At 42.2% G+C, this 16601-nt stretch overlaps 1 protein-coding gene across 13 annotated transcripts in view; it reads right to left on the bottom strand.

The window, feature by feature from the left end:
• The window catches only part of LOC106576095 (forkhead box protein P2), a 110636-nt gene that overhangs the window by 56010 nt on the left and 38025 nt on the right, over nt 1-16601 (bottom strand). For 12 of the 13 annotated variants that reach the window (XM_082963813.1, XM_082963814.1, XM_082963816.1 and 9 more), the window contains one exon: nt 5989-6175. The exons of the other annotated variant lie outside the window; for it this stretch is intronic. In XM_082963813.1, coding sequence (XP_082819939.1) covers nt 5989-6165 — 177 coding nt within the window. In that variant the 5' untranslated portion in view covers nt 6166-6175. The remainder of the gene's footprint in view (nt 1-5988; nt 6176-16601) is intronic. 13 annotated transcript variants of the gene reach the window in all.

Raw genomic sequence — 16601 nt, 5'->3', positions numbered from 1 at the left:
GCAGTCCTAGCAGCACTCTAGCACTATGGAGTGAGATGAATGCTGTACTACTACTACATTGGATGTAGCCTACACTAACTCTGATCTTGCTAATGCTAAGTACCATCACATCCCATAATAATATGGCACCTTCAGAAATATAATGTTAACTATTTTTTGGACCTCATCACCACATGTTCTCTGAGAGAGTGGCAGCTCGTCATGAGTGTGTGTGTGTGTGTGTGTGTGGGCAGCGATACCGTTGGTGACATGGTGGACACACTCTCCTCCCCCTCCCCCTAGCCTGCTGTGTTCCACCTGTGATGCATCTCAACCCGCACAGCACTCACATGCGCACCGCTCACACACCACTCCCCTCACAATTGCACCCAGCTGCTCAAGCATAAAATGCTCATAAGTGTTTGTTTCCAGCAGATTTCTCTCCTCTCCCTTTCTCTCTCTCTCTCTCTCTCCTCCGCTCCACCATCCCCATTTCTCTCTCTATCTTCCTCGTCTCTCTTTCAAAGCCTTGCAGCTTGACATTTCCGTGGGTCTCAGGAGACCGGGACGTGAAATGGAGTTACTGCGGGAGCCACACTGTAAATTCCACGAAGCCACATGTAACGTGTCTTAAACACAGATGGACAAAAAAAGAAGAAGAAGCGAGGGGTGACTAGAAAGATAACAGAATAATACTCCTGTTTTGTCTGGGGAGGGGAGCAAACAGCAGCAACGTCGTCCTGTCTGTCATTCACATCCTATATCTTGAGTGTCATCGACATAGAGGGGAGACGGACGAACCTATATGTCAGGCTGTATGTGCAGTACTTCAGAGACCGTCTGGGAGATAGTAGTGAAATGTTAGAAATTAAATGTATAGCTATACCCACTATAAATAAGTGGGGCATGGAGCAGGAAGACACAGGCCATCCTTTGACTGTGGAAACTGTGATGGAGAGAAAAAAAAGAAAGACGTAAGACATAAACTGTGGGTCCCTGTCAACTTTCCGCCTTTCAAACCGACACTCTTATCTCCATTTAGAACGATGACTACATACAGTAGCCTTCTCTTTCAAACGGTTCATATTTCAAGAAGAAAGCCTTTATCATAACCTGACTGAAAGCATAGTGTAGTCTATAGTAGGCTGGTGGTGAGGTGTGTTATTTACACACTCGAGTCGGGCCAGTCTTGGCCTGTAAAGATAAACCTAATGAGGTTCTTTGTGTAATAGTGCAAATGAGAGTCACCTCCCTCACCGGGCTCCAAAGGGGAGAGAAACAGGGTGATTAGGCCTCTCAGTTATGCTCAAGGGCAATGCCCAGATTTGCATCTGAGGGGGGAGAATTCTTATTTTTGTTTGTCCTGATGAGCTAGGATGGAGCAGATAGATTCAGCATCACGTCACAGTGACTTTTTAATGTAGCACTGCCACCTCCACCTCCACCATTTTCCCTATAGGCAAAGACCCAGAATATGGATTGTGAGGACAACAGAAGCCCTGGCAAGCTGTTGTGTACAAGCGTCTTGAGCCTGCATCCTCCTGACTGACAGTAATTAAAACTCCCAGTGGCCCCTTGCACACCTGATACACACACACACACACACACACACACACACACACACACACACACACACACACACACACACACACACACACACACACACACACACACACACACACACACACACACACACTCAGAGAGAGAGAGAGAGGTCTGTTTATTAGGTGCTGATGGGGGAGCTCTCTGTCATTAGTAATGCAGCAGTAGATGGAGAGTGTTTACTTGTGAAAACCAACAAGCCGAGGCCCAGACACACTAAATGGCTGTTTAAACTCTGTTCGCAGTAAGGAACGTGTTGACGTTCCCATAATGTATATAACACACATTCGCCTGTTCACAAACACAGTAGCACTGGAACAGCAGACGGAGCCACAGTGGCACTGGAACAGCAGACGGAGCCACAGTGGCACTGGAACAGCAGACGGAGCCACAGTGGCACTGGAACAGCAGACGGAGCCACAGTGGCACTGGAACTGCAGACGGAGCCACAGTGGCACTGGAACAGCAGACGGAGCCACAGTGGCACTGGAACAGCAGACGGAGCCACAGTGGCACTGGAACAGCAGACGGAGCCACAGTGGCACTGGAACAGCAGACGGAGCCACAGTGGCACTGGAACAGCAGACGGAGCCACAGTGGCACTGGAACAGCAGACGGAGCCACAGTGGCACTGGAACAGCAGACGGAGCCACAGTGGCACTGGAACAGCAGACGGAGACACAGTGGCACTGGAACAGCAGACGGAGCCACAGTGGCACTGGAACAGCAGACGGAGCCACAGTGGCACTGGAACAGCAGACGGAGCCACAGTGGCACTGGAACAGCAGACGGAGCCACAGTGGCACTGGAACAGCAGACGGAGCCACAGTGGCACTGGAACAGCAGACGGAGCCACAGTGGCACTGGAACAGCAGACGGAGACACAGTGGCACTGGAACAGCAGACGGAGACACAGATGTGAAAAGACACCTTGTGTTGCTTTGTGTTTTGGGAGTTTTTATTTTTTTTTTTTTTTTTTTACAATTGGCCAAATAAACATTTCCCAAATATGGAAATGCACAACTTTAAATAGCTCAAATAAAGCCATTAAATCCATTGAGAAAGTTTGGAATCCTTTCCTTTTGCAGAGCATCAGGTACTGGTGACAGATAAACTGGTATGGGACAGCCAGGGGACTAAGAGCTGAGACGAATGGATCTGGCCTCCGTACATAACAGGACAGTTCATCTGAATAAAATAAATATTCAGTCATCCATTCTCCTGATAAGGGCCATATAGATTATAGGCCACTGTAATCAACTAACCGCTCCGTTAAAGAACATTATGGTATGGATCCAGCAGATCGATGCAGAGCACCATGTATACTCATTTTTATCACATATTAATACATTTGTACGACCGCAGCCTTATAGATTGATTTAATTAAAGGAAGAAAAAAAACATGAGAGCATTTCTGAGTGCTTTTATCATCATGGTTTTGCATAGTAATTAGGCTGTATGGAACATTTACGACTGTGTGGCTACCTGGGCCTAACTGGCAAATTGCAATCAGATACACAGGACATCTAATCTACAATCTAAAATCAAATTAGGCCTATTTAGGGGAGACCTTGGGAATATGGTGATGAGAGGATGACATAATGTGTGCTTGAAATTCAATTGTGACATGGACGTATTTATTATTCAGGAAGGCCTACTACGTGGCAATGGCTTTGACCTTAGCAATCAACCTGTTTAGTGAAATGTTTTTAATCCCTTCATATTAATGCAAACGTAAGCATGGAAATCATCTGAAGGCTATCTTGTTTTTTGATCGGGGAATAATTCTTTTTTTTTTTAATGTACACATGTAAATCCCATTTTTTTTCTCTCCCCTTCTTTTGGCCAAAAAGTTAAAAAGCTCTCGTGTACATGCTGATGTGCGTCCTTCAAGGAAAGCAACACAAAAAAGAGAAAACGCTAAAATGGCATCTTGCTAATTATAGCTGGAGGTGGTGTGTTGCGATGACTGTGGAACAGCTGAACCCAAAGGGACAGTGGAGAATTAATCAGTGCTTATTAACCATCCTCTCTAGCACCATGATGAGAGAGGGGAGATTCTATCAGCTCCCTTTATGCCCACTGGAACACTCAATGTCATTCCAAATACTGTATGTCAGAAAATTAAACCCTGGCTCTCTTCAAAGTGCTGGAATACACTTAGATAAGCATACGCATGTACATACAGTACAGCACAATCCATGCTGTGAGTATGGAGAAAAATCAGCACATACCTAAATCCCGTTAAAACACACACACACACACACACACACACACACACACACACACACACACACACACACACACACACACACACACACACACACACACAAACACACACACACACACACACACACACACACAACCCTTTATACCAATCCACTAACCACTCATAAACAACTGTAAGCTTATGCTAACCAATGCTAACCAAGGTAGAGGTATCCTCTCCATACAGACAGACCAGACCAGAGGGAGAGTGATGTGAGCCCAGAGCCCAGAACAGGAAGTGTGTGAAGTTAACAGCACAGGGACTCTGTTTAAAAAGCCTCAGGAGACCTGTTAGCTGGACCACTCATTTCAATGTGTCTGTCTCGCCACAGAAATAAAGCTGCTCTTTACAGGAGAAGATTGTCACATCCCTCCACATTTCCCCTTCACAATGTGTCCGTCTCAACGACTTAACTAGATACTTTATGCTTACGTTGCTCTTTCCCTCCGTGGCTCTCTTTTACGGCTTCAACTTCCTTTGTCAGTAAATTAGTTTCTGACTAAAGTTCTAAGATCTGTTCTCGTTGCCTTAGGTGTGCGTTTTAGATTTAAGCGATTTAAGTGTTCGAAAAAAAATGGTCCTTGTGAAATAATAACATAATACATAATTCTAATATAATAATAAAATATTCTAAAAAAAATATATTACTTAGTAAGTATTTAAAATGGCAGTGAAATAAAAAATAAAAAATAGATGACTATTGTTTCTACTGTTATGACTACACACTCCCGAGACTAGTGAAGGAGAGCAGAGAGATTTCCAGCCCGATGCACACAGGGCCCTATAGTACGATATAGGCCTATGGTGAGATATACAGTGAGTATGTATCTGCAGTCCTCCACAGTAGGACAGGTTAAAACATAAAAGAATAATGAGAGAAGGAGAGAACTGACCCCAATCAGCCGTCTGCAGGGAGAGAGACAGGCAGTGTGATGATGAATAGGGGGTGAGGCGATGGTGTCGTGATGCTGTTGTAATCACCAGCTGGAGCATCGGGGGTGGTGCAGGGCTGGGGCAGGGGGGTTAGGTGGGGTGTAGGAGGGCCGGGGGAGGACTGCAGGACATGCTTCATTCTGCTACACTGGCTGCACCCCCATCCATCCGACACGCACACACACACACACACACCGGCACGACTTAACCACAGGGCTTCAGCTGCCTCCACCAGCATGTGCGTACACACACACTAACATGGACACACACAGACACAAACTCACACATGTAAAAATATAGAAACATCCTCAAAGCAACAAAAGAAACACAGTTACAAGTAGACAACACACACAAACACACACTCGCAGGGTTCCATACACAGAAGCAACACGCGGCGAGGGGCCCCCTAAGCACAGCCCGACCTCTACTGCTGCTCTTTTGGCAAACTGTCAAAGCCATCATTCTCCATGAAAAGACACGAGCACTTGACTCCTCTCCCCAACAGCGCCTGACTCTCACAGCTCCCACACAACAGCCCCAGTCACGTTTAAATATCCCACAGCAATCAATAAAATAAACACCATCAACAGAAAATGTTATAAAAACGCACTAAACAGTTACACAAAAAATGTATGAATTCTTTGTTAATTCCACAGGCCAGATGAGAGACAGCAGTCAGAACAGAGAGCATGCAGAAGTGTGTCCCGGTCAAAGGTTTGCCTCCAGGGGCTGTGGCAGAGTAGAGTGGACGGCTATAGGACCGAGTTAGGAGGCCCTCTGGTGGCTACAGCTGAGCCACGGCTCTCAAACCCACACACAGGGCGTGCGCACACAACGGCAGCGCCAGCCGGCGCTCTCTCACACACACACTCAAATAGCCTCAGCTGAAGTGTGCTCTCAACACAGCACACACACAAATATCAATAAAAACACACTAAAACACCAGCAACAACTACACAACCTCTAGACAAGTAGTCCTCAACAGCAACATGTCAAAATCAAAAACATAAATGCCCAACCACACAATAAACAACTATCAATAAAAACAATCATAAACACACGAATAAATCCATAAAATAAAAACACAACTTTATTTCTATACTAAATGCACAGTGTCATCTCCAAAAAAGTAGTGTCTGTCCTATCAGTACAAGCCCTGTGCTAGCAGTTAGAGCATTGTGATGTGCAGGAGAAACACAACTTACCTGCTGTTGTTGGAGATGCAGCAGCTCGACTGTGCTTACTTCGCTGCTCGTGTCACCGCTTGATCTTCCATCTCTACTGCCAGCATCTAATTGGCTGCATAGGCTGCTCAGGCTGCTCATTCCATTTTGACTCATTGAACTGTTGCTTATTGTCTCTGTGGCCGACTCCTGCATCATGACTTAAAACCTAGAAGTGATTAAGAGGCACCAGTTAAGGCTCTTGTTACAACCCTTTTCTTCTCTTTTCATTTTTTTCTCCCTCATTTTTTTAATTTTTTTTTTTTTTAAGCTTCCATTATTACCTCTGCAAATGAAAGCATTTAAGAGGGGGAGGGGGTGATGCAGGAGGAATGATGCATTCATTGTGTAAATGAAGCAATACAAAGAGATGCATGTCCTCTTGGTCTCGTTGTAAAGGAGGGTAGAGTCTAAACGTGGTAAGTGTTTTAATCACTAGAATTTAGGCACAAATAGGGCCTCTGCTGCACTACGCCCATGTTGGGAATATGTGTGTATAGGACACTTGATTTATGATGTATTATTTAAAAAAAATACAGAAATACTTTTTCTAACGGACGTATAAAAATACATACAAATACACACGCAGTCAGACACACACATGACCACACAAGCACACTTTATTTCTTTGACATGCTCACTCACTCCTTGATATACCCCTCACCCTGTCTAGGCACACACAGACCCTCCTAAACTATTCCCCGTCTTGATTCTGTCAGGATTTTAGTGCGAGTCTCACATGAACAAAGTTGCTTAATGACGCACAGCTAATCATGCAAAATTAAAATGTGGGACAGGAGGGGGAGGAGGTGGGAGGTCCAAATCACATGGTATCACCCGGTGATAAATTATGTAATAGGCTTCCTCTTCCTTAGCTGTGTCTAAATAAAATGTGCCTCCGAGGCTTCCATAGAGAAAAAGCTCATATGTCACATATTGGCAACAAAAAAAAAATCTCTTTGTTTTTTAATCAAACCTCAAATATTCATTTATTTTGGTGACATTTAAAACATTTACTGCTGTTCTCCACGGGACACAATTAAACTGGTCCATGGGCAAATAAATGTAAGGTATTGAACTAATTTCACCAGCTTCTATTAGATATGAAAAGCTGAGACGAAGAAGAGAAAAGAAGCAAAAAAATATCACGAATATCACTAATGATTGTGCTAAAAACAGCATAAATTATGCATATTACCTCCTCTCCTGTAATCCATTTAAAAAAAAAAATCATTTCCCTGCATAAATGCTCTGTACCTTGGTTGGAGCAATGAGGAGTCCTGCCCAGGATCAGTGGAAATCCTCACAATAACTAAAATAAGTCGAATCACACTGACTGACCCAACACAACACACTGTTCGAGGTGTGTTCTGCATCTCTAATACCACTCTGATGGGGCTTCTCTATTTGACAGCCTCTCCATAATTAGCATATTCATTAAGGTTGTACCTAATTATTCAAATGTATCATTTTTGGGGATTCATATTTGAGTTTCCCTTCAATAAAATATAATGTCTATAACATGAATATAGTCTGTATGCAATAATGATATTTCAAATCGTTATGTATGGTTATTCATATTCAAATAATATCCCTTCTTATATCTGTGGTGGTACAGTACAGCCCTCCTCCCTTTCTAAGATCAAATACACCAATTGTGTCACATGCATAGGCTGAGCAATTAATACTAAGTTTTGATTCAAAGCATCCTGTACCATGACTGATTTTGAGAGATAATGCTGATAATGAAATGCTAAACACACCCACTCACTCACATATATACATGCATGCCTGTGCACAAACGTACGTGCTCATGCACAGTGAACACACATACACAGACACAAACATGCACAAGCACACACACAAACAAACACACACACAAACACACACACACACTACACATTGACCTTAGTAGGGATACTCTAACAGCACCTAATGTTTCCTCATTAACTAACATGTCTCCCTCTTCATCATGTAGCAAAACACACAACACTGGCCATCTCTATCTGGTGGGAATACTGTCAATAACAGGACACATACAGGTTAAAATGCCCCCAATCTGACTACTGAGGTGACACGATGGGGTGTCATTTCAGATTTGCCCATAGACTGTATGCCAATCCGCAGTGTCTCTTTCTTGAGTCAAAACACAGATTCCATCTCCGTGTATGATACAATGAGCGCCAAAAGAATTGAGACAGTGAATTTTGTTGTTGTTTTGGCTCTGTACTCCCAGTACTTTGGATTTGAAATGATACAATGACTATGCGGTTAAAGTGCAGACTGTCAGATTTCATTTGAGGGTATTTTCATCCATATCGGGTGAACTGTTTAGAAATTACAGCACTTTCTGTACATAGTCCCACAATTTTAGGGAACCAAAAGCATTGGGACAAATTCACTTGTATGTGTATTAAAGTAGTCGAAAGTTGGTCCCATATTCCTAACACACAATGATTACATCAAGCATGTTGGATGCATTTGCTGTTTGTTTTGGTTGTGTTTCAGATTATTTTGTGCCTAATATAAATGAAATCATGTATTGTGTCATTTTAGAGTCACTTTTATTGTTAATAAGAATAGAATATGTTTCTAAACACTTCTACATTAATGTGGATGCTACCATGATTACGGATAATCCTGAATGAATCGTGAATAATGATGAGAGGTAAGCATGTCTTGGGGGTATGATATTTGTGTGTCACTGTATTATTTAAAATTCGAATTACTGGAGTACAGAGCCAAACAAAAAATAATGTGTCACTGTCCCAATACTTTTGGAGCTCCCTGTATATGAAACAGCAGCACTCTAGTCTTCAAGAGCCTGAGAACTATTTCAGACACCAAACGTGACCACCAACTCTGACGCCAATTTGTTATCAATTCACAGTTCAGGTAACAAAACAGATTATGTTTCTAACATAACCGCATTCTCACATCAGTACATGCCATTAGAATGACTGGGCCAGGCTGTGTAACTGTGTGATGAGGGGCAGACCCAGCCACAAAGCCAGCTAACAGCAGACAGTCTTTAAAGGATGTCCAGGGTGCAGGATAAACAGGATACAGACAGAACAAACAGGAGCAGGAGTTACACAGAGCAGGGTGACAGCTGCTCCGGCCACAGTAAATAAGCAGTGAACAAGACGTGCTTATGAACAAACACTCCCTGTTAAAACCTTAGTGGTGAGAGGGAGAGAGAGAGAGAGAGAGAGAGAGAGAGAGAGAGAGAGAGAGAGAGAGAGAGAGAGAGAGAGAGAGAGACAGAGGGAGGGAGAGAGGGAGGGGGGGGCAGCGAGAGACAGAAAAGGAGAGAGCCTGAGAGGGGGGCAGAGAGGGGGAGAGAGAGAAGAATAGAGCATGAAAAATAAAGAGAGAAAGAGAGAGAAAGAAAAGAAAGAGAGAGAGAGAAAGAAAGAAAGAGAGAGAGAGAGAGAGAGAGATTTGAAACATCAGATTTGTACATCGTTACAACACTGTATTATGACATTTGTAATGTCTTTATTCTTTCGGAACTTCTGTGAGTGTAATGTTCACTGTTAATTTTTATTGTTTATTTCATGTTTGTATATTATCTACTTCACTTGCTTTGGCAATGTTAACATATGTTTCCCATGCCAATAAAGCCCCTTGAATTGAATTGAATTTAGAGAGAGAGAGAGAGAGAGAGAGAGGAGAGAGAGAGAGAGAGAGAGAGAGAGAAAGAGAGAGAGAGAGAGAGAGAGAGAGAGGAGAAGAACATAGTGAGAGGGTAAGACTGGCATAATGTGTGACACCCAAACCAGTGATGAATCTCAGCCCAAGAAACACAAAGCAGTAGCCGAGATCAGGCGACTAATAAGTATTCAAATTAGGCATACATTTTACATGCCCAATGTTTAAAATATTCAGAGAAACACCGCCTGATTGCCTTTACTAGGATTTTATGAACATTCTAATGGAGATTTTTTGGGGGAAGGGCGATGGATGCGAGGAAAACTTGAAGATATATGAGGGAAAAATAAGGATATTTTAATGACATGTTAATACAATGAGAAGCATTACCTAACTCAACTTAAAATTGGGGATTTTGAAATTAAACCAATTAGATGTTTATTAACCCACAAGACAGGTTCAATTTACTATATGTAATTTACTTGAAAATTATTAGTAATTTTTAATTTTTTAAGAATTGGAATGAGAAATTTGGTTAAGAGAAAGAAACCTCTCTCACCTATCAAATGTTGCTTAAACGAGAAACAAGGGAGAATCATATTGTCATTTAAATCAAGGAAATGCAAAATATTAATACAATATCCATCTTAATCATGACAACGGTATAATTTCTGCCTCCTCCACAAAAATCTGTGCATGTGTCTAACCGATGATAATGATAATGCAGATATATGCTAATCATATTCCGAGAGATCAGATGGTGCTTTAACCTTAATGACAGCGGTGAGACAAATTAATTAGCCATCTAAAGGCAGCATTCAAATCTGCCAATTAGAATGTCAATTAGATCCACCCTGGCTGCAGACCACAGAGAGAGGATCTGACTATAGCGGTGACTGGGTGACTGACAGAGAGTCAGGGCTCACTGTACACATTGAGAGAGATGGATAGTGACAATGCATGGCACCAGAGGGTAAGTGTGTATTGGTGTGTGTGTCGTGTGTGTGACACGCTTACGTGTGTGTGTGTATATGTGTGTGTGTGTGTGTGTGTGTGTGTGTGTGTGTGTGTGTGTGTGTGTGTGTGTGTGTGTGTGTGTGTGCGTGCGTGCATTGGGCCTACATGTGTGTATGTCCATCGCAGGTCTTCCCCTATGTTCTACACCCCTCGGGGCTACCAACCAGTCCGCCCTGGGATCAGCTTGTCCTAGAAACAACTGGGCCGGAAGCATCCAGCCCTCCACCCTCAGTAACAATATTTACTGGACTAGCGCTATCCAGAGTCTATGGGCTATGGAGGAGTTGAACAGTGCATGAGTGAGTGAATAAGGCTCGGGGATGTCTGCCTTGTCTGTGTGTTTGACATCCCTTAAATTGGTAGTGTCCTGCATTTTAACACACCAGCTATTTGACGCCATTTTCTCAAGCCATAATCTTCCAATGAGGAGTGCCAGATCACATATTATATGAATCAGTTACACAGACACAGACTGTATTGCCAGCGTAATTTACTGGTAATACTATAGGTGTACAGCTAGGGAGGGAAAGATAATAGTCATACAGTGTTTAAGGGGAGATAGTGAGAGAAAACGGAACTCTTTATTTTATCTGTCTGCGGTCAAAGATCACGGATGACTTCAACGTCCCTATTACGGGGTCTGATAGAAAGAGAATCATTTCGGATACAGTGCGAGAGACACATTATTTGCAAATGTTTAAAGTAACTTCTCTTTGTGTCTAATTCCCCCTGTAACGGTACCTTGCTTGCTATTCCTCTCCGGCTGAGTAAATGTTTGCTCATGAATCTTACGCCGTGCAAATCTGTCTTTTCCATCAGGTGAAGAATCCCAGACAGAATCCTGACAACACATTCAGGGCTGAGATGGTGAATTTGTAGTGAGACTACTGATGTGGGAGGACAGAGACAATTCACACACACACACCCATGCACACACACAGACGCATGCACACACACACACACACACACACACACACACACACACACACACACACACACACACACACACACACACACACACACACACACACACACACACACACACACACACACACACACACACACACACCCACGCACACACACACACACACACACACCTTTCTCTAACAGCCCCTAATGTTTCCTCATTAACTAACATGTCTACCTCTTCATCATGTACCAAACACACAACACTGGCCATCTATCTAGATGTACTGTGTTATACTGTCCCCTATTTGACACATAAAGGTCTCTATCTGCCCCAAAATTGAACTGAGGTGGCAGGGTGTCACATATGCTGCATGTTCAGCTATATAGTGCATGTTCCCTATATAGTGCACTACTTCGTAGTGGACTTTGTAGTGCACTATAGGGAAAAGGGTGTCATTTGAGATTTGCCCAGGATTCAAATAGCCTGAGTGTTCAGGATTCCACTCTGCAGTGTCCTTCTACAGTCAGGAACACGGGTCCATTCTCACTGTGCCTGCATGATACTGTATATGAAACAGCACTCCAGTCTAAAGAAGCCTGATGACTATTTCAGAAACCAAAACGTGACCACTAACTCTGTGATCCAAGAAGTCTATTCATTATCAGTTCACAGTTCAGGTAGTTGGAATTCTTACATTCAGTGGAAAAATAATACAAAAATTACATTTCACCGTCTGTTGGCTCCTTCAGTTCAGATCAAGTCAAGATATGGATACCATTTAAAATAATCACAAATTCTGTGCTCCAGTGAAATTAATTCATCATTGCCATAAGTTACAACGCATTCAAAATAAAGAAGTGCCGGGCCCTGGCTATGCTCAAATATTTAACACTTAAGATTGCTTAATAAATCAAAATGCCAGATATCACCCACTTAAAAACACTGGCTTTGAGCTGGTACTTACAACATGATAACACCAACCCTGAGTTGAAATAACAATCTAAAAAAAGAAATAAAACAAGTTTTATTTCATTTGAACGTTACCACTCAGCTCGTTGCTTACATAAACCCTTAAATATGACCAAGATGCTTGTTTGTACTTGAGGTGTAATTCGCAAGCAAAGCTCTCGCTCCTCGCAGCCCAAGGAAGTTACTGTGGTTTATTGCTACCTCTCCCGGAGCCCTAAGCAGTGAGCCAGGATCAGGGAGAGAACAGCCACTGGTAAAGTTCTGTTCAACACAGCTACACTAGTGGAGATTAAGTATAGCCAAGCCAGAGCAGACCTAGCCGCTTCCGAAAATAAAAGCTTCCTTTTTGGCACTGAAGGAACACCATAAAGAGCATTTATTTCTAAAACCTGTGTATAATGGTAAGGGTTTCTCTTTCAGATAAAGGAATTTCAAAGTGACTCACAACGGAACGAGAAGATGAGATTGCTTTAGGGGGAGAAATCATATTTACAAAATCAGGGGTTGGAAAAAATGAAAAGGGGATGAATATGTAGGAATAATAGACTTATCTTTTTTAGGATTAACATTATTCTCTGAAACGGTATCACACGTCATTATCGGCAGCACAATGAGACCATGCTCAGAAAACCTCAGTCATATTTCAATTCATCATTTTAGCTGACAAGAAATAGTCGTTCCCAGTCATTCTGTGGAGAGAATGTTCAGAACTTAATTCTGTTCTGTTTACATTAAGAAGACGAGACAGAAAGAATGAGATGAAGGGGAGAGTACGCAAGTGTGTATAAGTGTCTGGGAGCGTGTGTGTGTGTGTGTGTGTGTGTGTGTGTGTGTGTGTGTGTGTGTGTGTGTGTGTGTGTGTGTGTGTGTGTGTGTGTGTGTGTGTGTGTGTATTCTGCCAACGTAACCAAGGAAGTCTGCACTGTACTAAATGTCTTAAAGTACATTTAAATAATTTATATTACACAGTGTCTTACTCTACAGTTTGATTCTCCATTAAGACAATGTGCTTAAATATACAAAACAATGGCTAACGATTCCAGTTAATTATCCAATTGGTTACAAATCACCTTAAATATGAAAACACTCTATATAAATCAATGATAATAAATAAAAAGTTTTAAAAAAGTGATAAATATTCAACTTGGTCTTTAATTTTATCTGAGATTAAAATCCATTACATTCTTTAGGTTTCCAGAGGTCAATGGGAGATTTACACCTGTCTTCTCTCTCTGGGTCTGTAATACACAGTAGCATTGACGGGAGGAGGAGAATCTAAGTCATTATGTGTGGTTAGTGCGTACGTTCTCCTCTTAAGCTCTTCCCATATAATTTACATTTTACCCATCAAGCACCTCCTTCTGCGAGGAGGAGGAGGAGAAGGAGGAGGTGGCACCAAAGTGGGCGACCACAAGCAGACAGTGACGAAAGCTCATCAAGCTAGGCCCTCATTTGCATTTTGGGGAATTCCCATTAATTAACTTAGCCCACCTAATCACGAGTAATTGACCTATAAAAGAGAAGGCCCCATTGTCTGCTCCAATCATATCTACAGAGACGGAGCAGCAGCGTTGTGAAGCAGGGAAGAAATAACTTTCTTCGGTGGCTGGAAACCTGTACGTCCATTTATCTCCCAGGGACTATTTACCCAACTCCTCCGACGCATATTTCATCTCTCGTTGCATTGTTCTGATGTGATTATCTGTCGTGACATGGTCTACTTTTGTTGCTGGGGCCCGAGATAAAACAAGCTGTGAGATGAGATGGACTCCCTGACTGATGCAAGCAACAGAGAGGTGCCTACAACTTCTTCTGAGGGAAGGTGAGGGGGGAACAGAGGAGCTAATGACGGTAAAGCGGACAGAGGGACAGCGGGCAGAGCTGCAGCGAGGAGAGAGGGATCCAGCCAGAGTGATACAGAGACATAGCTCATTGTGACGTTTGCAGTTATTTCTGGCTGATTAGGGTCATTATGTCCCCGGCCTGATTTATGTTGTCATTCCCCCTCACCAGTCCTGCATCGATAGATCTTAATGAATTGGTAAATAAGGGTGAAGATTACACTTGACAAGACCACAACATTTCTCATTCATACCGAGACAAGATTTATGTAACCAATTAGGTCCATAACAGGGGACATTGGTCAGGAGAAAAATCATCTTTCCAGAAGAAAATGGCCAGTCTAACCCTGGACAAAACAGATAAAAGGGAGTCTTTAACAGTGGCTTAGTCACACACCAAGCAGCCAGCTGGAGGTCTCCAAACGGAGATCACTCCTGCCCCTCTCCGGATTTTAGGAACTGATTTAAAAAATACTCCCCGCTATAGCTACCCACCCCACTACAGTACCAGCTACAGCTACTTTCCATTTTAAACACAGCCAGCTAATCACTATAGCTACCCACCCCACTACAGTACCAGCTACAGCTACTTTCCATTTTAAACACAGCCAGCTAATCACTATAGCTACCCACCCCACTACAGTACCAGCTACAGCTACTTTCCATTTTAAACACAGCCAGCTAATCACTATAGCTCCATCTGCATTATGTCTAAACCATAGATTATGGAATCAACAGATACAAAATTAAGCTCTCGCCCGACAAAGGATCCACTTTGATGTGCAAATGTAAATTCAAGGAGGTACTTCCCCCCCTCCCTCTGGCCCCCCCAAAAAAGAAAAAAAAATACAAATCAATCGTTTCTACCGAGTCTTCACTTAATGTTTGATAGGTTCATTGAAGAATAATTAGCATTTTTTTCCAATTATTTAATTTCCACATCCTACAATTCTAGGAATCAGTTGGCACTCTCTTTTGTCATTAGTAAAAACGGATAAAAGCGCTGATCATCAATAGCCAACGACAGCCCGGGACGACCCAAAGGGCGGGAGTGAACAGAGGTGGAAAATTACAGCAAAGTGATACCGGAGCCTCCTCATTTCAGCTCTCCCCTTCAAGCACATGCAAATGAGCGTGGTGCCGCTTAAATGCATCATTTACGTGGATAATAGCGGCATCATCATTACGGGACTCAAATTAAATTACATCACAATTAGCATAACAAAGTGATTGGTTAAACTTTCAAAACAAATACCCAGTTCTGCTAATGAACAGTGTTAATTGGCCACGGTGCATTCTAAATAAAACATGTAGGTAAACATGTGTTTTACTTAAACAATTTTAAAATTCATTGTTTCTGAGAGACACAAAGAGAGAGAGAGAGATAGAGAAAGAAAGAAAGAAAGAAAATGGAGACAGGAAAAAAGCTCCAAAACAGAATATCGCCAGGGGGATTTGTAAGCTGAAATATAAAACGTGTAGCATTTCATTTTATTGCACTAAATAACCTATTATATTCAGGACTCTGGAGAACAATGTAAATTATCTGCCTTCAAAATGGAGTTGGGCCAATTCTCCACGTGAACTAATCACATAGCTCATTATGCATCTGGGTATTAAATTATGAAGAGGAAGCCTATCCGCATTCCAGCACAAAGACCTATGAAATGTTAATAATATGCTCACAATAGCCCAATACCATGCTTTACTCCATGTCATGAATATTTAAGTAAACAAATTATTCACCCGCCTTTGATAAATATAATTAGTATTTCGCCCGCTTATAATTTTTGTGACCCTCCCTCTTCCTCCTTTCTTAAGGGATTTGCTCTATATGGATATGCTGTTCTGAGATATGCCCTATAAAGTTTGGGATCCTTACTTACAATTTTTTTTTTATCTAGCTAAATAACTCAAAATAAAAGACTCACGCTAGTAAAACAAATATCTGCAACTCATTTATATTTGATCTTTATTAGCTTATAAAGAATCACGGTGGCGGGTAACCCCTTTTTATTTAATCACCACTAGACCAGTAAAATCTCATCCGAAAAAACATTACTTTCACCTCTTGATTTTAATGATCAATAATTTGCCCATTAGTAACACAGTAAACTCCACATTAACACAACATCCTAAACAGCAGTCTAAAGTGCACACATCAAATAAAGAAGCCGACACAATACTAAGAGAGCTAAGAGCTC

This window comes from Salmo salar, chromosome 17 (genome assembly GCF_965601325.2).
Source record: "Salmo salar chromosome 17, fSalSal1, whole genome shotgun sequence".
In the NCBI taxonomy this organism is placed as follows: Eukaryota; Metazoa; Chordata; class Actinopteri; order Salmoniformes; family Salmonidae; genus Salmo; species Salmo salar.
This window is presented reverse-complemented; position numbering and strand designations above follow the sequence as displayed.